The sequence below is a fragment of the Oncorhynchus gorbuscha genome, unplaced genomic scaffold (assembly GCF_021184085.1).
Source record: "Oncorhynchus gorbuscha isolate QuinsamMale2020 ecotype Even-year unplaced genomic scaffold, OgorEven_v1.0 Un_scaffold_1685, whole genome shotgun sequence".
NCBI classification, from domain to species: Eukaryota; Metazoa; Chordata; class Actinopteri; order Salmoniformes; family Salmonidae; genus Oncorhynchus; species Oncorhynchus gorbuscha.
Window position 1 is genome coordinate 95,001 of NW_025744856.1, and position 24,371 is coordinate 119,371.

A 24,371-nucleotide genomic window follows, 5' to 3' on the forward strand; every position below is an offset into this window, starting at 1 on the left:
TTATTAAGATGATGTTATTACGATGATGTTATTAAGATGATGTTGTTATTAAGATGATGTTGTTAAGATGGTGTTATTAAGATGATGTTATTAAGATGATGTTATTAAGATGATGTTGTTAAGATGATGTTATTAAGATGATGTTATTAAGATGATGTTATTAAGATGATGTTATTACGATGATGTTATTAAGATGATGTTATTAAGATGATGTTATTAAGATGATGTTGTTAAGATGATGTTATTAAGATGATGTTATTAAGATGATGTTATTAAGATGATGTTATTACGATGATGTTATTAAGATGATGTTATTAAGATGATGTTGTTAAGATGATGTTGTTAAGATGATGTTATTAAGATGATGTTATTACGATGATGTTATTAAGATGATGTTATTAAGATGATGTTATTACGATGATGTTATTAAGATGATGTTATTAAGATGATGTTGTTAAGATGATGTTATTAAGATGATGTTATTAAGATGATGTTGTTAAGATGATGTTATTAAGATGATGTTATTACGATGATGTTATTAAGATGATGTTATTAAGATGATGTTGTTAAGATGGTGTTATTAAGATGATGTTATTAAGATGATGTTATTAAGATGATGTTGTTAAGATGATGTTATTAAGATGATGTTATTAAGATGATGTTATTACGATGATGTTATTAAGATGATGTTATTAAGATGATGTTATTAAGATGATGTTGTTAAGATGATGTTATTAAGATGATGTTATTAAGATGATATTGTTAAGATGATGTTGTTAAGATGATGTTATTAAGATGTTGTTAGGATGATGTTGTTAAGATGATGATGTTATTAAGATGTTATTAAGATGATGTTATTAAGATGATGTTGTTAAGATGATGTTATTAAGATGATGTTGTTAAGATGATGTTATTAAGATGATGTATTGGTTTTACTACTTGACTTGTGAAGCACCTGAAAATAATGAGGTAGTTTTATGCTGATTGACAAATCAGACATTGCTAATTTTAGGTAACTTTGCAAATGTAACATTAGCTGTCTCTTTTCATATGAATATTGCATAATGTCTCATTGATTAAATGTGTGTCTGTTTAAATCAGCAGTTCTCTTGTCATGGTTGTAGATTTGAACTGCATACTGCGTTGTAGACTTTTATAGATGGCCGCAAGGTGGCACCTGCAGTATGGGATGATGTGAATTTCATCTTTCTGACATTTCACTTGGAATAAAGAGTTTACTTGTAGACAGTCATTCTCCAAGAACACGTAATCATGGAATGTGTTGGTGTGTGTGGGAATGGAATGTATTAATCAATATATTATTTGCGTAAATGAGTGCTCTACAATATGTTGGTGTTTCTGTGTGTTGGTCTGTAGGGCTATGTGTTCTGCATGGGTAAGAGATGTAGAGTGAGGGAAGCAGTGGTATGCCCCAGTATATAACCTGAGTCATCTGTGTACCACACTGAGCCCCAGTATATAACCTGAATCATCTGTGTACCTCACTGAGCCCCAGTACATAACCTGAGTCATCTGTGTACCTCACTAAGTATCAGGTGGTGGTATGCTCCAGTATATAACCTGAGTCATCTGTGTACCTCACTGAGCCCCAGTATATAATCTGAGTCATCTGTGTACCTCACTGAGCCCCAGTATATAATCTGAGTCATCTGTGTACCACACTGAGCCCCAGTATATAATCTGAGTCATCTGTGTACTTCACTGAGCCCCAGTATATAACCTGAGTCATCACTGAGCATCTACACTGTCTGAGTGGATACTCCTGCATGTCTGAGAGGGTTTCCTTTCAATCTCTCCCCTCCTTAATCTCTCTCAGTCACTCTCTCCTCTTTCTCTTTTATCCCTTTGCTGGATAAATGTCAGCCTCACTCAGCTCAGTGCAAACCAACAATTCTCCCATGGTCCCCCCGGAGTACTGAGAGGGACACAGAGCGACTGTAAAAGGGAGTTGTGTGTGTGTGTGTGTGTGTGTGTGTGTGTGTGTGTGTGTGTGTGTGTGTGTGTGTGTGTGTGTGTGTGTGTGTGTGTGTGTGTGTGTGTGTGTGTGTGTGTGTGTGTGTGTGTGTGTGTGTGTGTGTGTGTGTGTGTGTGTGTGTGTGTGTGTGTGTGTGTGTAAAGTGCTGTTTAGGACCGTTCCATTATTGAATGAGGAATGGAGGAGAGGAGAGAGGGGGAATATTGGGCCTCTCTTTCTCCATCCTCTGAACAAGGTTTCTGCTACTTCTAGAGCCATACTACAACCAGCGAAAACTTAAGATTCCAGTATGGCAAGCAGAGACAGTGACAGTATACAGAGACAGTGACAGTATACAGAGACAGAGACAGTATACAGAGACAGAGACAGTATACAGAGACAGTGACAGTATACAGAGACAGAGACAGTATACAGAGACAGAGACAGTATACAGAGACAGAGACAGTATACAGAGACAGTGACAGTATACAGAGACAGAGACAGTATACAGAGACAGAGACAGTATACAGAGACAGAGACAGTATACAGAGACAGAGACAGTATACAGAGACAGAGACAGTATACAGAGACAGAGACAGTATACAGAGACAGTGACAGTATACAGAGACAGAGACAGTATACAGAGACAGTATACAGAGACAGAGACAGTATACAGAGACAGAGACAGTATACAGAGACAGAGACAGTATACAGAGACAGTGACAGTATACAGAGACAGAGACAGTATACAGAGACAGAGACAGTATACAGAGACAGAGACAGTATACAGAGACAGAGACAGTATACAGAGACAGAGACAGTATACAGAGACAGAGACAGTATACAGAGACAGTATACAGAGACAGAGACAGTATACAGAGACAGAGACAGTATGGGCTCAATAACTAGGTTATTATAGGAAGGCTACAATCATGACACAGTAACAACTGATGAATTACTGAATGCTAGAAACATTCGGAATGCACTGCACTTTATCTTGCATTAGATTGTACTGTTAGACAAATAAGATTAGCAAGCAGAGACAGTGAGAAGGTCAATTCGATAGGTGAATGTCATTATAGCGCCAAAACCCGCTCAGAGCATTGTGTCTGTAGGTCCTATCGCATCCCCTGTCTCTTTAAAAACGATGCGGTCCACGCCTCGAAAAGCGGCTTGTTCCGGCTTTTGCCCCTTTACGTCTTTATCCTTGCCCATAATATGAAAATAGTACCACATACGCACAACCATAATAAACAAGGTTTCGAGGTAAATGTTCAATATATATTATTTTGTTCCGCTCGTTTTAACACGAAACACTCTCCTGCTGATCAAGACGCGCCTGCTACCGGCACGCAGTTCAAAATCGGGAAGCGGAGTGATACAATACACACGATCGTTGTCCCTAGTTGTCAAACCAAGGGAGGGTAGGCTACCTGAGCGAGCAAGTCGCGTAGGTTGGGAATGAATATAGAAATTGGAGCAGATAACTGTCATTTGATGGGCTGAAATGATAGTTTTCAATGCGGGATCTATATCATTCAGTTGATTACAGCTGTTCCATTGCAACAGCTGCTGATGTTTTTTTCCCGTTTGTTCTCTTGGACGATAAAAAGATGATCATTGTAGTACTCCGTTACAGTGCCTAAGGTAAGTGACAGAAAGAGGCGCGACTTTTAGCTGGTTGTCCATTTACGATTTGTTTGTGTTACATGCTACTAAAACGCTAGGCGAATGGCTGTACAATTTGGATGTGGAATCATGTAGTAAATGCTATTTATTTTGGAAATATTGGTGACTTAGCATTTTCTTCAGAGGAATTCATATTTATGCATCAAAAGTGCAGCCCAGTGTTATCATCATGAAGTCAAAATCCACAACCGATAACTGGCATGAGAAAAAGACCATATAAACAATTGCATCTTCATCTATTGGAAATAGAGCTATTATTCAATCAGGCTATTTGCACAGAGGCATCAACAGATTAATGTTAGACAATGTTACACAAACTGGCTGTCCACCGAAGTTCCCTAACAAAATGCAGGCTCCAATAATGACTGTTGCACCTACTTCCGTGTACAGTCAGATCTCTCACGGGTGATGTGCCGGTGTCACCCAACCACCGCCAAGGTACTGATGTCAGGCTGAATACACTCTGAAAAGGCCTTCATAAATCAAAATGAATACAGTCTGATATACAGCATATAATGTGCCCCAGGCCTAATATCACAAGGCCTACAAATGTAAAGTTGCACTTATAGTTGTGTTTATAGAGGACTGCAGTTATTCTGTTCCCAAATGAGAATAACAAATGGTTAAATTAATATTCTAATATTAACCGTGACATATGGATTATGTTTGAAAGTCACTCTACTAATTACATTGTAAAATGTTGACCTCAGAATAGAAATCCAAACTGATAAACAAAAACAGGAAATAAACACTTTTGTTATTTTTGAAACCAGGAAGAGGAAACAAGCTTGTTTTGTTGTTTTTCCTACAAACAGTTTGTTTTGAAAGGACCTCATGTAACGGCTTTCTTCTGTGGACGAAGGAGAGGACCAAAGCGCAGCGTGGTTAGTGTTCATCATGTTTAATAACGACGATAAACGTGAACACTACAAAATACAAACAGGGGATGCGATAGGACCTACAGACACAATGCTCTGAGCGGGTTTTGGCGCTATAATGACATTCACCTATCGAATTGACCTTCTCACTGTCTCTGCTTGCTAATCTTATTTGTCTAACAGTACAATCTAATGCAAGATAAAGTGCAGTGCATTCCGAATGTTTCTAGCATTCAGTAATTCATCAGTTGTTACTGTGTCATGATTGTAGCCTTCCTATAATAACCTAGTTATTGAGCCCATACTGTCTCTGTATACTGTCTCTGTCTCTGTATACTGTCTCTGTCTCTGTATACTGTCTCTGTCTCTGTATACTGTCACTGTCTCTGTATACTGTCACTGTCTCTGTATACTGTCACTGTCTCTGTATACTGTCTGTCTCTGTATACTGTCTCTGTCTCTGTATACTGTCTCTGTCTCTGTATACTGTGTCTGTCTCTGTATACTGTGTCTGTCTCTGTATACTGTCTCTGTATACTGTCTCTGTCTCTGTATACTGTCTCTGTCTCTGTATACTGTCTCTGTCTCTGTATACTGTCTGTCTCTGTATACTGTCTCTGTCTCTGTATACTGTCTCTGTCTCTGTATACTGTCTCTGTATACTGTCTGTCTCTGTATACTGTCTCTGTCTCTGTATACTGTCTCTGTCTCTGTCTCTGTCTCTGTATACTGTCTCTGTCTCTGTATACTGTCTGTCTCTGTATACTGTCACTGTCTCTGTATACTGTCACTGTCTCTGTATACTGTCACTGTCTCTGTATACTGTCTGTCTCTGTATACTGTCTCTGTCTCTGTATACTGTCTCTGTCTCTGTATACTGTCTCTGTCTCTGTATACTGTCTGTCTCTGTATACTGTCTCTGTCTCTGTATACTGTCTCTGTCTCTGTATACTGTCTGTCTCTGTATACTGTCTCTGTCTCTGTATACTGTCTGTCTCTGTATACTGTCTCTGTCTCTGTATACTGTCTCTGTCTCTGTATACTGTCTGTCTCTGTATACTGTCTCTGTCTCTGTATACTGTCACTGTCTCTGTATACTGTCACTGTCTCTGTATACTGTCTGTCTCTGTATACTGTCTCTGTCTCTGTATACTGTCTCTGTCTCTGTATACTGTCTCTGTCTCTGTATACTGTCTGTCTCTGTATACTGTCTCTGTCTCTGTATACTGTCTCTGTCTCTGTATACTGTCTGTCTCTGTATACTGTCTCTGTCTCTGTATACTGTCTCTGTCTCTGTATACTGTCTGTCTCTGTATACTGTCTCTGTCTCTGTATACTGTCTCTGTCTCTGTATACTGTCTGTCTCTGTATACTGTCTCTGTCTCTGTATACTGTCTCTGTCTCTGTATACTGTCTCTGTCTCTGTATACTGTCTCTGTCTCTGTATACTGTCACTGTCTCTGCTTGCCATACTGGAATCTTAAGTTTTCGCTGGTTGTAGTATGGCTCTAGAAGTAGCAGAAACCTTGTTCAGAGGATGGAGAAAGAGAGGCCCAATATTCCCCCTCTCTCCTCTCCTCCATTCCTCATTCAATAATGGAACGGTCCTAAACAGCACTTTACACACACACACACACACACACACACACACACACACACACACACACACACACACACACACACACACACACACACACACACACACACACACACACACACACACACACACACACACACACACACACACACACACACACACACACACACACACACACACACACACACACACACACACACACACACACTTATAAAACAGCCCTACTACTGGAGCTAACCTCCTCACATTACATGGATTCAGGTTCTACCCCTGCCCAAAGGGGGAGGAGGACCGACTAACATGAGGGCCTGTCCATCAGCAGACTCACTGATGATCCATTTAGAATGCCAGGCAGTCCTTTAGGTTCTAGAACACCTGCTGTTCTGTTGAGGCACATAGGGAACTATGAGCCAACAGGGAACTCTATGGGGCCATGTGAGGACTGACTGGGGCATACAGTATGTTTGAGGACAGCCAAATGTGTAGAGCCAAACGGGTATAGCCACATGTTAAATGTAAATTATCTGCTGGTGGAAGACTGTGTGTGTGTGTGTGTGTGTGTGTGTGTGTGTGAGGACAAATATCCCCTTTTCTCACCCACAGTAGTCACAAGATGATGAGCATGCCATTTCCTCTTGTTTATATATAGTTTATCACATCGGTTACTGTATAAGATTCTATATCACGAGGAGATCAGGGCCGATCTTTGCCTATCTGCCACTTTAGGCGAGACTGACGAACACTGCCTCCCGCAAAACTAGAATAAGTAAGCAAAATGACGTTGAAAAGACGTCTAAAAGACATCTAAAATACGTATTTTCCAGAAGTTGAAGTTAGGTTCCATTTAGGTTGTGAATGAAAGGTGAAAAGGCTCATTTTCTGGACGTTTAAAAATATGTATTTTCTGGATGTTAAAAATATATATTTTTCCTGTGTTGAAATCAAGCCCATTTTTGGTTCTGAATTAAAGTTGAAAATAAGTAATTTATAAATGTCTATGTTTTGGCCAAATCAAGGCTGGTCAAGACCGGACAAAATCGGAACCAAACATAGACTGTGGATGTGGAAATCAAGGCAAGTCTGGAACTGCACCAAAAAGAGAGGCCCAAAAGGCATCGGCCTGTGCTTACTGGGGTGTAGCTTACCATGTTGTCTGAAATTGAATTTTATGATGCCCATCAATGTGGTAAGTAAAACACCAAAAAACGTTGTCAGTACAGGATTTAAAAAAATACATCCAAAAGAGGTCGGCTCATGCTTACTGGGGTGTAGCCTACCATGTCGGCCATCCATGTGGTAGGCCCATTTTTTGTAAAACAGGCCATTGCATTGACTTTATAAGTCATGTTTGCTGTGACTAATCAATTTGACTATTTTAAACTCTGAATATCAGCTACCCAACTCTATCAGGAGTTATCGCGAGCCTATTTGCAATGTGTTTACACAGCGGGAAATAGAGAAGTATTTTATTTTTCGCTACGATCAGCTATATCAATAAAATGTACTCTATGTCATAAATGAACTATTCAAACTTGAAGCCACTGATCATAATAATGGGATGAAACTCCTGGACAATAGTTGTGATTGTCCATTCCATATTGCCCATGTTACTTTGACTTGTACCGTTTTTAGGATATGTTGTTTATAACATGACAGCACGTTTTTTACTTGTTTGAGCACTATTTAGGTTCGTCCATTTGATCGGAGAAACCTGCTACAGAAAATGCCACATACTATTTCTACCATATCGTATATCTACTACGTGATTTATGTTAGATTTTTTGAAGGAACGATGGTGGATCGCTGCAGAGATGCGTCTCTCCAACAGCACCATGGAGAGGCGCGCTGGGATTGGACAAGCAAACTGTTTTGCGCCCCTGCCTTTGACAAAGTATTTGCTTATCAACGGGCGCTCACATAAAAAGCCCACACGCCACTGGTTGAGAGAAATTGTCATAGTTTTTAGGCAGAATTATGTGAGGTTTTATGTGTTGTTGTTCGAGGTGCGTCTTGGTCAATTTATCTCAGAAAATGCCTCGTCAATCTGCCACCCTAGGCAGCCGCCTAATCCTTCCTGGGGAGATGTTTTCCATGATCTGGGGCGCCCCGACCAACAGGATATGTCGCTGTATCTTACAGTCAGGAACATGTGGTTTCAACGAGACACTGAATCACTCACTGTGGTTCAAATTGTATTTACCATTTCCCCGCCCAGAGGCTTCGGCGCGTCATCAAATCTAACTTCAGCTCTCCAAAACGTCCCCCCGATAGCCTTTACATGCGTTTTCACTTTAGTCCGCGAGCCAGTGACTGAGCACTCGCGGAAACATGACGCGCAAGATCAGCATGGAGTTGTTCACGCGGGAGAGGCAATGTGGACACCGCGCGCCCTGGGCCACTTGGATGGTGCGTAATTTAGTTGGAAAAAAGCTTGACCTGCTTGATATTTTAGTAGATAGAATTGTAGGCATGCATATACTTTATGCAATATTTCATTATCTAGTTGGGTGAGATTCGTGAGTTGAGTTAATTGTTGTTATTACTACATAATGGCATTTTCTAGTTAATGATGGACACAGCCAGTCAAGAATGTTCGCACACACACACACACACACACACACACACACACACACACACACACACACACACACACACACACACACACACACACACACACACACACACACACACACACACACACACACACACACACACACACACACACACACACACACACACACACACACACACACACACACACACACACACACACACACACTTACCTGTCCTTGGGTTCACGGTGGATGGTGTCTCCCTCTCTCTGCACAATGATTGATTGTGAACAGTAGTGTGTTCCTTTGTTGCATAACTGAACTCCGCATTACAGTAAGATAGTACAGGTCTAGCCTGGTAGAGCCGTCTCTGGGCCTGCCTGAGGCAACTTCCTCATGCCATGCATTGGGTGAGGGGTGATGATGGAGCAGTTGGTTCCACCCAGCAGTTGCCGGTCTGTCGGTGCAGCCGTGGCTCCCGGGTGCTTTTCCTGCATCGTACAGAACCCCATGGTCTAAATTAAAGCCTTGCACAGACTGGCTTATTGGCCAGATCGTCTGCAGCAATTATCCTTATCCATTTGGCTACAACTGGCTGTATGAGCATATTCTCTCTATCTCTGTCTGAACCAGAATCTAGCTTTACGGGAGACGTTGATATGGCAAATCTCCTTTAAGCCCATGAAGCAGCCATTCAACTTGCCATTCACTGCTTTTCAAGGTGAACAATTATTTACTGACGTCACGGCCGGTATGTACTTCCATAAAAGGTCGAAAATAAAAAGGTCTATTCGGCACCTTCAATCGTTCACGTCCCAAGGATCCCGAACAGCACTAACCTTAGTGCCTACAAATCTACAATACAAAGGATGTTGCCGTAGAGGCATTTTTTCGGTTGCATGTACATTTTTATTTAGACCTTGCATACCGGCTGTGACAGCAGTAATTGACTATAGCTGATAATCGAAACTCCATATTTGGTGAGTAACTTACGTATTTAGACATTATTAAGCTTGAAACGCTGCTTAATGGCAAGTTAAACGGCTGCTTCCTGGACTTAAAGGAGTTTGCCATATAAAGACAGATTCTGGTTAAATCCCTGTCTCCTTCTGTGTGCCCATACTGATCCTGTTGCTGTCTTGGGTTTAACTCAGAGGATTTATAATCCTGTGCCCTGTAGCTGAGTTTATAGAGAGAGACAGAGAGAGAAAAAGAGAGCGAGAGAGACAGAGAGAGAGAGAGAGAGAGAGAGAGAGAGACAGAGAGAGAAAGAGAGAGACAGAGAGACAAAGAGACAGAGACAGAGAGAGAGAGAGACAGAGAGAGACAGGGAGCGAGTCAGATAGAGAGAGAGGGGTGTAAATCTGGCCTGGTACTCAGTCAGTGTGTAAATCAGACTGATAGGATCATGCCATGGTAGAGCACCTCCATGGTCTTTAGCCAGCCAAGGGAGGCCTCTCCACCTGCTTGCCCAGGAGGAGGCATGATGTAAGGGCAGGGAAGGCATCAGAGAGAGGGTGGATATGCAGCAGAATGGGTGGGGTTGTGGGTGTGTGATCAACTGAGGTTCTAATTTCGTGGCGCAGGTGTTCTCTTTAGCTGAGCTAAAGCCTATGCATTAGATCAGGCAGTTAACACAAGTCTTCAGGTCTCAAGACGAGGTTACTCATCATGAGAGTGTGGTTCAGCAAACCACCTGTGTTACAGAGGATTGTGGGCACTGGATGAGAGAGGTGTAGAAGAGAGTGAGATTGAGGGAAAGAAAGAAAGCGTTGAGAGATTGCCGCTCACCGCTCTACATTATTTTCCAAGATTGTGATTGTGAAACAGCTACAACGTCTATAGCCACTAGGCGACAGATTTATGGAGCATTGCACCTGGGCAGTTGGCACCTTTTTGTATTTTCAAGGCAACGAAATACAAAAAACGACACTGAAACTCAACAGGCCAGTTTCCCAGACACATTAAAAGCCCAGCCCAAGACTAAAAAGCTTGCTCAATGGAGGAGCAATTGAGTGCAGGATCTCTCTGGCGATGACCAGTCTGGACGCTGACCTGCACTCTAACCCACTTTCTTTCTTCTTCTATACCAGTTGTCAGTGAGCAGTCGGGGCGTGGCGGCATGTGATCCCCCTGAGCAAGACAGCGCCCTCCAGAGGTGACAGCAGGGAGGACAGGCAGCAGGATGCCAGTGCAGGCGGCCCAGTGGACAGAGTTCCTCTCCTGCCCCATCTGCTACAACGAGTTCGACAGCAGCGGCCACAAGCCCATCAGTCTGGGCTGCTCGCACACTGTGTGTAAGACCTGTCTCCACAAGCTGCACCGCAAGGCCTGTCCGTTCGACCAGACAGCCATCAACACTGACATCGACCTCCTGCCAGTCAACAGTGCCCTGCTACAGCTGGTGGGAGCTCAGGTGGGCACAGCATGTCTTGTTGTTGTGGTTCTTCTGATGATGATAGTTATGCTAATGCTGATAATGATTGTGATGGTAATGATAATGATTGTGATGGTAATGATGATGATTGTGAAAATTATGATGATACTGATGATGATGATACTGAATATTGTGATGATGATGATTGTGATGATAATTATAATGATTGTGATGATACTGATGATGATTGTGAAGATAATGATGATGATTGTGAAGATAATAATGATACTGATGATGATATTGATGATACTGATGATAATGATGATATTGATGATGATGATGATACTGATGACTGTGATGACAATGATGGCGATAATGATGATGATTGTGAAGATGATGATACTGATGATGGTGATAATGATTATAGTGATGATACCGATGATGATTATGAGAGTGATGATAATGATGATGACTGTGAAGCTGATGATACTGATGATGATTATACTGATGATGGTGATAATGATTATAATGATGATACCAATGATGAGAGTGATTATTGTGATGATAATACTGATTATGATGATGAGTGTCATGATAATGATGTTGTGTGTTCCCAGGCTGTGGAGTCCCAGGCTGTGACTCTGAGCAGTGCTGTGGAGGTAGGGCACTATGAGGTGTGCAGGGTGTGTGTGGAGGAGCTGGCTCTCTATCTCAAACCCATCAGTGGAGGAAAAGGTACCAGAACACAGAGATTTGGTGCTAAATGCATCTGTGTGTGTGTGTGTGTTTCCAGACAGAGAGGTGCTCTCTGCTGCTGACCCTGTGTTCAGCACAGTGTTTTTTTTCCTTCTGAGGGGACACTGAGGTCAGAGCAGTGTACATGTGTGTGAGTGTGTGTGTGTGTGTGTGTGTGTGTGTGTGTGTGTGTGTGTGTGTGTGTGTGTGTGTGTGTGTGTGTGTGTGTGTGTGTGTGTGTGTGTGTGTGTGTGTGTGTGTGTGTGTGCAGTTGAGGTTAGGTTAGGTTAGGTTAGGTTAGAGAAACACAGTATTTCCTGTTATTCTCAGGGTCTGAGCTTAATGTGGTGGGAACGTTTGCGTCAGAGCATGTAGAAGCAGCTAGAACCAGGAAGCCCATGCGCTCTGTAAGGCCATACGGAACTTGGGCCCCCCACACCAACACAAAGCCTGAAACCCCACATTACATCAATAGGAAATGTAATGAGCTGTGCCGAAAGTAGTTTGAGTTAAATTCGTTTAATTTAAAGGAGTCCTTCAATTAGATGACAAGACAAAAGTATATTTACGAAATGTGAAGAAGTTAAACGAACAACATGACTTTACCCTGCATGTCATTTCAAAGGGCACATTTCATTATACCTCATTCTCAGAATAACAGTATATTGCAGAGTAGATCATCTGTAGCGAATACTTTAGTTTATTTATTTTCTTAAAACTACACGGTTGGTTAAGGGCTTGTAAGTAAACATTTCACGTTAAGGTCTACACCTGTTGTATTCAGTGCATGTTACAAATCCAATTTGATTTGATAATTGCATGGTGGAGGATGAAAAATCCTTCTCCCAGGACCCATAAACCGCTGTGAGACGGGCAGTAAACCTTGAGTCCTGTTTTCCCATCAGTGCTTTTAAAAGCCCATATCTGAGGAGCAGTGCTCCGTTTATTGGGTTAATTCACCTGGAAAGCTGAGAATGCAGTTCAATCCCTCGGCAGCTTTGTCAACTGTTTTTGTGGTGATCACAGAATTGGAGAGGGGACAGTGGTCATCCATCCCTGGTCTTTAATAGACCCACTCTAATAAAGGGTTTTAAGACACTTTCGTCAGCACTTTGTCCTGCTATGGGACATTTATTAGAGGATGAGAGGGGTTTTCTACTGTGGGCAGCACTAGCAGACTACATAAATGCACTTTTGTTTTAGACCATGATTACATTTTAGTTCTGGTAAACAATACCAGAGTTTGGGAAATTGTCTCTGTATTAGTATATCAGTGTGTCTGTGTTTCTGTTACTGTGTCTGTGTTTCTGTTACTGTGTCTGTGTTTCTGTTACTGTGTCTGTGTTTCTGTTACTGTGTCTGTGTTTCTGTTACTGTGTCTGTGTTTCTGTTACTGTGTCTGTGTTTCTGTTACTGTGTCTATGTTTCTGTTACTGTGTCTGTGTTTCTGTTACTGTGTCTGTGTTTCTGTTACTGTGTCTGTGTTTCTGTTCCTGTGTCTGTGTTTCTGTTCCTGTGTCTGTGTTTCTGTTACTGTGTCTGTGTTTCTGTTCCTGTGTCTGTGTTTCTGTTCCTGTGTCTGTGTTTCTGTTACTGTGTCTGTGTTTCTGTTCCTGTGTCTGTGTTTCTGTTCCTGTGTCTGTGTTTCTGTTCCTGTGTCTGTGTTTCTGTTCCTGTGTCTGTGTTTCTGTTCCTGTGTCTGTGTTTCTGTTACTGTGTCTGTGTTTCTGTTCCTGTGTCTGTGTTTCTGTTCCTGTGTGTGTGTTTCTGTTACTGTGTCTGTGTTTCTGTTCCTGTGTCTGTGTTTCTGTTACTGTGTCTGTGTTTCTGTTCCTGTGTCTGTGTTTCTGTTACTGTGTCTGTGTTTCTGTTACTGTGTCTGTGTTTCTGTTCCTGTGTCTGTGTTTCTGTTCCTGTGTGTGTGTTTCTGTTACTGTGTCTGTGTTTCTGTTCCTGTGTGTGTGTTTCTGTTCCTGTGTGTGTGTTTCTGTTCCTGTGTGTGTGTTTCTGTTACTGTGTCTGTGTTTCTGTTACTGTGTTTCTGTTCGTGTGTCTGTGTTTCTGTTACTGTGTCTGTGTTTCTGTTCCTGTGTCTGTGTTTCTGTTACTGTGTCTGTGTTTCTGTTACTGTGTCTGTGTTTCTGTTCGTGTGTCTGTGTTTCTGTTACTGTGTCTGTGTTTCTGTTCCTGTGTTTCTGTTACTGTGTCTGTGTTTCTGTTACTGTGTCTGTGTTTCTGTTACTGTGTCTGTGTTTCTGTTCGTGTGTCTGTGTTTCTGTTACTGTGTCTGTGTTTCTGTTCCTGTGTCTGTGTTTCTGTTCCTGTGTCTGTGTTTCTGTTACTGTGTCTGTGTTTCTGTTACTGTGTCTGTGTTTCTGTTACTGTGTCTGTGTTTCTGTTACTGTGTTTCTGTTCGTGTGTCTGTGTTTCTGTTACTGTGTCTGTGTTTCTGTTCCTGTGTCTGTGTTTCTGTTACTGTGTCTGTGTTTCTGTTACTGTGTCTGTGTTTCTGTTACTGTGTCTGTGTTTCTGTTCCCGTGTCTGTGTTTCTGTTACTGTGTCTGTGTTTCTGTTACTGTGTCTGTGTTTCTGTTCCTGTGTCTGTGTTTCTGTTCCTGTGTCTGTGTTTCTGTTCATGTGTCTGTGTTTCTGTTACTGTGTCTGTGTTTCTGTTACTGTGTCTGTGTTTCTGTTACTGTGTTTCTGTTCGTGTGTCTGTGTTTCTGTTACTGTGTTTCTGTTCGTGTGTCTGTGTTTCTGTTACTGTGTCTGTGTTTCTGTTACTGTGTTTCTGTTCGTGTGTCTGTGTTTCTGTTTGTGTGTCTGTGTTTCTGTTCGTGTGTCTGTGTTTCTGTTACTGTGTCTGTGTTTCTGTTACTGTGTCTGTGTTTCTGTTACTGTGTCTGTGTTTCTGTTACTGTGTCTGTGTTTCTGTTACTGTGTCTGTGTTTCTGTTACTGTGTCTGTGTTTCTGTTCGTGTGTCTGTGTTTCTGTTCGTGTGTCTGTGTTTCTGTTACTGTGTCTGTGTTTCTGTTACTGTGTCTGTGTTTCTGTTCGTGTGTCTGTGTTTCTGTTACTGTGTCTGTGTTTCTGTTACTGTGTCTGTGTTTCTGTTACTGTGTCTGTGTTTCTGTTACTGTGTCTGTGTTTCTGTTCCTGTGTCTGTGTTTCTGTTACTGTGTCTGTGTTTCTGTTCCTGTGTCTGTGTTTCTGTTACTGTGTTTCTGTTCGTGTGTCTGTGTTTCTGTTACTGTGTCTGTGTTTCTGTTCGTGTGTCTGTGTCTGTGTTTCTGTTCGTGTGTCTGTGTTTCTGTTACTGTGTCTGTGTTTCTGTTACTGTGTTTCTGTTCGTGTGTCTGTGTTTCTGTTCGTGTGTCTGTGTTTCTGTTCGTGTGTCTGTGTTTCTGTTCGTGTGTCTGTGTTTCTGTTACTGTGTCTGTGTTTCTGTTACTGTGTCTGTGTTTCTGTTACTGTGTTTCTGTTACTGTGTTTCTGTTCGTGTGTCTGTGTTTCTGTTCGTGTGTCTGTGTTTCTGTTCGTGTGTCTGTGTTTCTGTTCGTGTGTCTGTGTTTCTGTTCGTGTGTCTGTGTTTCTGTTACTGTGTCTGTGTTTCTGTTACTGTGTCTGTGTTTCTGTTACTGTGTCTGTGTTTCTGTTACTGTGTCTGTGTTTCTGTTACTGTGTCTGTGTTTCTGTTCGTGTGTCTGTGTTTCTGTTCGTGTGTCTGTGTTTCTGTTACTGTGTCTGTGTTTCTGTTACTGTGTCTGTGTTTCTGTTACTGTGTCTGTGTTTCTGTTCGTGTGTCTGTGTCTGTGTTTCTGTTCGTGTGTCTGTGTTTCTGTTCGTGTGTCTGTGTTTCTGTTACTGTGTCTGTGTTTCTGTTCGTGTGTCTGTGTTTCTGTTACTGTGTCTGTGTTTCTGTTACTGTGTCTGTGTTTCTGTTACTGTGTCTGTGTTTCTGTTCGTGTGTCTGTGTTTCTGTTCGTGTGTCTGTGTTTCTGTTACTGTGTCTGTGTTTCTGTTCATGTGTCTGTGTTTCTGTATTTCAGTATTTATGTTTCTGATGCCGTCTTCCGACGTTTGACCCCTTCCTCTCCGCAATCCAGGTGTGGTGACCCTCAGTCCGAGCGTACTCAGTCGGCCCATGCAGAGGAAGCTGGTGACACTCGTCAACTGTCAGCTGGTGGAGGAGGAGGGGCGGTTGCGGGCGGTGCGGGCGGGCAGGTCGCTAGGGGAACGTACCGTCACAGAGCTCATCCTGCAGCACCAGAACCCACAGCAGCTCTCTGCTAACCTGTGGGCCGCCGTCAGAGCACGGGGATGCCAGTTCCTGGGGCCTGGTGAGTGGTGATTGGATGATACACCTGTCAGTCATATGATGTACTGGACCTAGTCAGTGGTGATAGGATAATACACCTGTCAATCACATCTTCAGCATGCTTTTCTCTCTGTGTCCTATCCTCCCTCTCTACTCTGTTATATGATGCTGCAGCACTATGGTGTCTTATAATGATTACTCATAGGGCAGATCCTGAGCGAGGGGGTTCCAGTCTGAGGACACCAGTACAACACTGTATCATGTCCTACAGTGTGATAGGATTCCCTCTTGCTGTAAAAAACAAAAATATATGATGAAATGCCAGATATGTACTAATACATATTATGTCATTTATTTATTTGATCAGGTTAGCCTCATTGAGATGAACAATCTCTTCTACAAGAGAGACCTGGCTAAAATAGCAGCACACAAAGTTTCAGACACATTTACAACATAAACCACAAAGCATAACCTCCCTAAATGACTACCACCCTGTAGCACTCACGTCTGTAGCCATGAAGTGCTTTGAATGGCTCACATCAACACAATCATCCCGGAAACCCTAAATCCACTCCTATTTGCATAAACACCTCCCTCTGCAACTGGATCCTGGACTTCCTGACCAGCCACCCGCAGGTGGTAAGGGTAGGCAACAACACATATACCACGCTGATTCTCAACAAGGGGGCCCCTCAGGTGTGCATGCTTGGTCCCCTATTGTACTCCCTGTTCATTCACGACTGCGTGGCTACGCACGACTCCAACACAATCATTAAGTTTGCTGACGACACAACGGTGGTAGGCCTGAACACTGACAATGACGAGACAGCCTATACGAAGGAGGTCAGAGACCTGGTAGTGTCTTATAACGTTAGCAAGAAAAAGGAGCTGACCGTGGATTACAGGAAAAGGATGGCCGAACACACCCCCATTCACATCAACGGGGCTGTAGTGGTGCGGGTCGAGGAAAAGGAGGGCCGAACACACCCCCATTCACATCGACGGGGCTGTAGTGGTGGGGGTCGAGGAAAAGGAGGGCCGAACACACCCCCATTCACATCGACGGGGCTGTAGTGGTGCGGGTCGAGGAAAAGGAGGGCCGAACACACCCCCATTCACATCGACGGGGCTGTAGTGGTGCGGGTCGAGGAAAAGGAGGGCCGAACACATCCCCATTCACATCGACGGGGCTGTAGTGGTGCGGGTCGAGGAAAAGGAGGGCCGGACACACCCCCATTCACATCTACGGGGCTGTAGTGGTGCGGGTCGAGGAAAAGGAGGGCCGGACACACCCCCATTCACATCAACGGGGCTGTAGTGGTGCGGGTCGTGGAAAAGGAGGGCCGAACACACCCCCATTCACATCGACGGGGCTGTAGTGGTGCGGGTCGAGGAAAAGGAGGGCCGAACACACCCCCATTCACATCGAAGGGGCTGTAGTGGTGCGGGTCGAGGAAAAGGAGGGCCGGACACACCCCCATTCACATCGACGGGGCTGTAGTGGTGCGGGTCGAGGAAAAGGAGGGCCGAACACACCCCCATTCACATCTACGGGGCTGTAGTGGTGGGGGTCGAGGAAAAGGAGGGTCGAACACACCCCCATTCACATCAACGGGGCTGTAGTGGTGCGGGTCGAGGAAAAGGAGGGCCGAACACACCCCCATTCACATCTACGGGGCTGTAGTGGTGCGGGTCGAGGAAAAGGAGGGCCGGACACACCCCCATTCACATCAACGAGGCTGGAGTGGTGCGGGTCGAGGAAAAGGAGGGCCGAACACACCCCCATTCACATCGACGGGGCTGTAGTGGTGCGGGTCGAGGAAAAGGAGGGCCGGACACACCCCCATTCACATCTACGGGGCTGTAGTGGTGCGGGTCGAGGAAAAGGAGGGCCGGACACACCCCCATTCACATCGACGGGGCTGTAGTGGTGCGGGTCGAGGAAAAGGAGGGCCGGACACACCCCCATTCACATCGACGGGGGCTGTAGTGGTGCGGGTCGAGGAAAAGGAGGGCCGGACACACCCCCATTCACATCAACGGGGCTGTAGTGGTGCGGGTTTAAATTTCCTTGATGTCCACATCACCAACAAACTATGATGGTGCAAACGCACCAAGACAGTTGTGAAGAGGGCACGACATCACCTTTTCCCCCTCAGGAGACTGAAAAGATTTGGCATAGGTCCTCAGATCCTCAAAATGTTCTACAGCTGCACCATCGAGAGCATCCTGACCCGTTACATCACCGCCTGGTATGGAAACTGCTAAACAAGGTGGTGTCAGAGAAAGGCCCAAAACATTGTCAGAGACTCCAGTCACACAAGTCAAAAAGACTGTTCTCTCTGCTATCGCACGGCAAGCTGTACCTGAGCGCCAAGTCTAGGTCCAAAAGGCTCCTTAACAGCTTCTACCCTCAAACCATAAGACCATAAACCATAAGAACACTTAATCAAATGGCCATCCGGTCAATTTGCATTGCCCCCTCCCCCCCTTTGTTTTTACACTGCTGCTACTCGCTGTTTATTATCTATGCATAGTCACTTTACCCCTACCTAAATGTACAAATTACCTCAACTAACCTATACCCAGCACATTGACTCGGTACCGGTATCCCCTCTAAACAGCCTTGTTATTGTTAATTTATTGTGTTACTTTTTAGTTAATTTTTTACTTTAGTTTACTTAGTAAATATTATCTTTACTCTAATTTCTTAGAACTGCACTGTTGGTTAAGGGCTTGTAAGTCAGCATTTCACAGTAAGGTCTACACCTGTTGGTTAAGGGCTTGTATTCAGCATTTCACAGTACGGTCTACACCTGTTGGTTAAGGGCTTGTATTCAGCATTTCACAGTAAGGTCTACACCTGTTGGTTAAGGGCTTGTATTCAGCATTTCACAGTACGGTCTACACCTGTTGGTTAAGGGCTTGTATTCAGCATTTCACAGTAAGGTCTACACCTGTTGATTAAGGGCTTGTATTCAGCATTTCACAGTAAGGTCTACACCTGTTGGTTAAGGGCTTGTATTCAGCATTTCACAGTACGGTCTACACCTGTTGGTTAAGGGCTTGTATTCAGCATTTCACAGTAAGGTCTACACCTGTTGATTAAGGGCTTGTATTCAGCATTTCACAGTAAGGTCTACACCTGTTGGTTAAGGGCTTGTAAGTCAGCATTTCACAGTAAGGTCTACACCTGTTGGTTAAGGGCTTGTATTCAGCATTTCACAGTAAGGTCTACACCTGTTGATTAAGGGCTTGTATTCAGCATTTCACAGTAAGGTCTACACCTGTTGGTTAAGGGCTTGTATTCAGCATTTCACAGTAAGGTCTACACCTGTTGATTAAGGGCTTGTATTCAGCATTTCACAGTAAGGTCTACACCTGTTGGTTAAGGGCTTGTATTCAGCATTTCACAGTAAGGTTGTATTAGGCGGATGCTTATTTGATTTGATAATAATACATAAATAAAGCATATCAATAATATCAATAATACAGCATATTAATATCAGATACTATGTACTATGTACTAGTACTTATGATTCAGATTCCAAGAACACAGGATGAGATGTTACTATCCTTTGTGCAAGCACTTCCAAGAGTTAATGAACAGTGAGCGTGGTGAAATTTGGGGAGCGCATCGTCAGTAGTGTACCTTTGGTTCCTAGGGTGTTTCGGCCTTTCACACTATACACCCTCCTCAAAGGCGGCCAGCGACAGGGTGATCAATCCTACGCTTGCGTCCCATTCCCAATTAGTCATAGGAGTTGCCTTGTTGTTGATAGCAAACATCCCATGGGACTATGCATGGCAGGGGCGTCCTCCTCCCTGAGTCAATCATTGTTGACCGCATACCTCCTGGCCCTCTCACTTCGGGGCCCAGCTGGGGTCTTTCCTCTTCATCCAGAGCCACTGACTGCTGCCTTCTGCCGCCTCTGATACAGCTTTGATTGCCGAACGCTGGCTCTGGCCCTTAATTCCCAGGTCTCTAAGCAGTCTGGTTGTAGATGTTGCCACAAAACCTCTGCAGCCCACCTCCACTGGTCGGACTTCTGTGTTCCAGCCATGATGCCGTGCTTCGGCAGCTAGATCAGCATAGCGCAGATGTTTTCGCTCATAAGCCTCATCTACTGAGTTTTCCCAGGGTACTGTGAGCTCAATGATGAAGACCTTATTGAGTGAACGGGACCAGAGCACCATGTCAGGTCTTAGGGTGGTGGTTGCGATCTCCGGAGGAAACACAAGTTGCCGGCCAATGTCAGCTAGCATTTTCCAGTCGCGGGCCAAGCACAGCTGGTCTCGCTCTAATGGTGTAGAGCCGCTCTTCGGTGGTTTAGCCCCTTCGCGGACAAAGTTTGTCCGTAAGGAGTGTGATGCTGCTGTGGGTGGTAGGGAGTTGGTGGCAGCTCGCTTGTCCTCCAGGGCGGACGCAAGGTTTTTAAGGACTTGGTTGTGACGCCAAGTGTAGCGTCCTTGGGCGAGGCTTGTTTTACAGCCTGTGAGAATGTGCCTGAGGTTGGCTGGCATGGAACAGAGGGCACAGTCCGGATCTTCACCATACCATTGGTGAAGATTAACTGGTGTTGGAAGGACGTCATATGTTGCTCTGATGGAAAAGCTCAAAACATTAGTTTCGGAACATAAGGCCACTGATATGTACTAGTAGTACTTCATAAGTACTATGCAGTATGTACTAGTACTTAAATAATTCCTTAATTAATCCTCTTCATCCCCTTTGGAACATAAGGCCACTGATATGTACTAGCAGAACTTCATATGTGCTATGCAGTATGTACTGTAGCTACATGATGACAGTTGTGTGTGTTGTCTGATACAGCCACGCAGGAGGATGCTCTGAAGCTGGTACTGTTGGCGCTAGAGGACGGCTCAGCTCTGTCCAGGAAAGTTCTTGTCCTTTTTGTGGTCCAGAAGCTGGAGGCTCGGTTCCCTCAGGCCTCCAAAACCTCCATAGGACATGTGGTTCAGCTACTCTACAGGGCCTCCTGCTTTAAGGTGAGACCTATTCTACTGTATTGGTATATTGTATTGTATATTGTACTGCATATTGTATTGGTATATTGTATTGTATATTGTACTGCATATTGTATTGTATGCTCCCAAATGCACTTATGATGCACGTAGGCATGCAAATACACATACATACGCACAAGTACACATGCACACGCACACACACACACACACCACAAACTCATACACATCACTGGTCTCCATAACCTTGTAGCCTTCAGGCTGTCGTGGTTTAATATAATGATGATAGAAAATATGGTTTTATCAAAGTGCTAAAAAAGCATTTAAAAAGTGCCAGAGACATAACTAGGCACCATACTGTACCATACCACCAGTCATGATTACTGATGCACTCTGAAGTGGTGCCACCTTCTGCCTCTGGCACTCATCATGCCCAGGAGTGGAGAACGCTTCCTCTTGTCACTTACCATGTGTTCCGGAATCTCTCTGGGAGATTTCAAATTCACATCTCTAGTTTAGATTTATATGGCCAATTATGACACATTACTGTAGCTGTCATTGGAAACATGTTCCACATGAAACGACTCAAAATGGTCCTCTTTCTGCTCACTCCTCTGAAAACTTCCAGTGATAGAAACGGTCTGCTAGTGGGGAAGTGTGTGTGTTTGTGTGTGTGCATAAGTTCGTGTGCATGTGTGTATGCGTGTGTGCACTCGTGTGTGCAAGTGAGAGATAGCCTTGTTGTTGAGTCCTCCAGCCTGTAAGCATGGTTGGCATGGTTGGCAGGACTGCAATGCCAACCATTTACCCAGGGTGAAACACTGTTCTATATTTTCCCCAGTTGCCCAGTCGGTCACAGAGTCACAGTCACAGAGTCACAGTCACAGAGTCACAGTCACAGAGTCACAGTCACAGAGGCACAGTTACAGAGGCACAGTTACAGAGGCACAGTTACAGAGGCACAGTCACAGAGGGACAGTCACAGAGGGACAGTCACAGAGGGACAGTCACAGAGGGACTGGCCTGGTGTATTATGATAATTACTCATAGGGCCGATTCTGAGTGGGGGAACTCTGTTTCTCACACCTGATCTGTAGATCACTGGGTTACTGTAGATCACTGGGTTACTGTAGGTCACTGGGTTACTATAGGTCATTGGGTTACTGTAGATCACTGGGTTACTGTAGATCACTGGGTTACTGTAGATCACTGGGTTACTGTAGATCACTGGGTTACTGCAGGTCACTGGGTTACTGTAGATCACTGGGTTACTGTAGATCACTGGGTTACTGTAGGTCACTGGGTTACTGCAGGTCACTGGGTTACTGTAGATCACTGGGTTACTGTAGATCACTGGGTTACTGTAGATCACTGGGTTACTGTAGATCACTGAGTTACTGTAGATCACTGGGTTACTGCAGGTCACTGGGTTACTGTAGATCACTGGGTTACTGTAGATCACTGGGTTACTGTAGATCACTGGGTTACTGTAGGTCACTGGGTTACTGTAGATCACTGGGTTACTGTAGATCACTGGGTTACTGCAGGTCACTGGGTTACTGCAGGTCACTGGGTTACTGCAGGTCACTGGGTTACTGTAGGTCACTGGGTTACTGCAGGTCACTGGGTTACTGCAGGTCACTGGGTTACTGTAGGTCACTGGGTTACTGCAGGTCACTGGGTTACTGCAGGTCACTGGGTTACTGTAGGTCACTGGGTTACTGTAGGTCACTGGGTTACTGCAGGTCACTGGGTTACTGCAGGTCACTGGGTTACTGTAGGTCACTGGGTTACTGCAGGTCACTGGGTTACTGTAGGTCACTGGGTTACTGCAGGTCACTGGGTTACTGCAGGTCACTGGGTTACTGTAGGTCACTGGGTTACTGTAGGTCACTGGGTTACTGTAGATCACTGGGTTACTGCAGGTCACTGGGTTACTGTAGGTCACTGGGTTACTGCAGGTCACTGGGTTACTGTAGATCACTGGGTTACTGCAGGTCACTGGGTTACTGTAGATCACTGGGTTACTGTAGATCACTGGGTTACTGTAGATCACTGGGTTACTGTAGATCACTGGGTTACTGTAGATCACTGGGTTACTGTAGGTCACTGGGTTACTGCAGGTCACTGGGTTACTGTAGATCACTGGGTTACTGTAGATCACTGGGTTACTGTAGATCACTGGGTTACTGTAGATCACTGGGTTACTGTAGATCACTGGGTTACTGCAGGTCACTGGGTTACTGTAGATCACTGGGTTACTGTAGATCACTGGGTTACTGTAGATCACTGGGTTACTGCAGGTCACTGGGTTACTGTAGATCACTGGGTTACTGTAGATCACTGGGTTACTGTAGATCACTGGGTTACTGCAGGTCACTGGGTTACTGTAGATCACTGGGTTACTGTAGATCACTGGGTTACTGTAGATCACTGGGTTACTGTAGATCACTGAGTTACTGTAGATCACTGGGTTACTGCAGGTCACTGGGTTACTGTAGATCACTGGGTTACTGTAGATCACTGGGTTACTGTAGGTCACTGGGTTACTGCAGGTCACTGGGTTACTGTAGGTCACTGGGTTACTGCAGGTCACTGGGTTACTGTAGATCACTGGGTTACTGCAGGTCACTGGGTTACTGTAGATCACTGGGTTACTGTAGATCACTGGGTTACTGTAGATCACTGGGTTACTGTAGATCACTGGGTTACTGTAGATCACTGGGTTACTGTAGATCATGTGAATTTGTTTGGTTTATTGGGTGTAGGTTTCTAACTGTACTGTATGTCCCAACCCTCCCCCCTACATCCTCTCCCTCCCTCGCCCCCCCTACCTCCCATCCTCCACTCCTCCTCTCGCACCCCCTCACCTCCTTTCCCTCCACCCTACCTCCTATCCTCCTCCCTCCCTCCCTCCCTCCCTCCCTCCCTCCCTCCCTCCCAGGTGACCAAGCGTGACGAGGACTCGTCGTTGATGCAGCTAAAGGAGGAGTTCCGTGCGTACGAGGCGCTGCGTCGCGAGCATGATGCCCAGATCGTACACATCGCCATGGAGGCGGGGCTCCGTATCTCCCCTGAACAGTGGTCCTCTCTGCTCTATGGAGACCTCATCCACAAGTCACACATGCAGTCTATCATCGACAAGGTTTGCTGTCAAATCAAATCAAATCAAATTTTATTTGTCACATACACATGGTTAGCAGATGTTAATGCGAGTGTAGCGAAATGCTTGTGCTTCTAGTTCTGACAATGCAGTAATAACC

The 24,371-nt window shown here is 44.4% G+C and overlaps 1 protein-coding gene across 1 annotated transcript; it reads left to right on the forward strand.

Moving 5' to 3' along the window:
* Positions 1–8,410: 8,410 nt before the first annotated feature.
* LOC124017153 (roquin-2-like) lies at positions 8,411–24,253 on the forward strand (the record flags this gene model as incomplete). The annotated part of the gene is made up of 6 exons (XM_046332547.1): positions 8,411–8,545; positions 10,785–11,107; positions 11,686–11,803; positions 15,911–16,144; positions 20,957–21,132; positions 24,053–24,253. Coding segments are annotated over exons 2-6 (960 nt in total), but the record flags the coding sequence as incomplete, so codon positions are not given.
* Between the last annotated feature and the right edge of the window lie 118 nt (positions 24,254–24,371).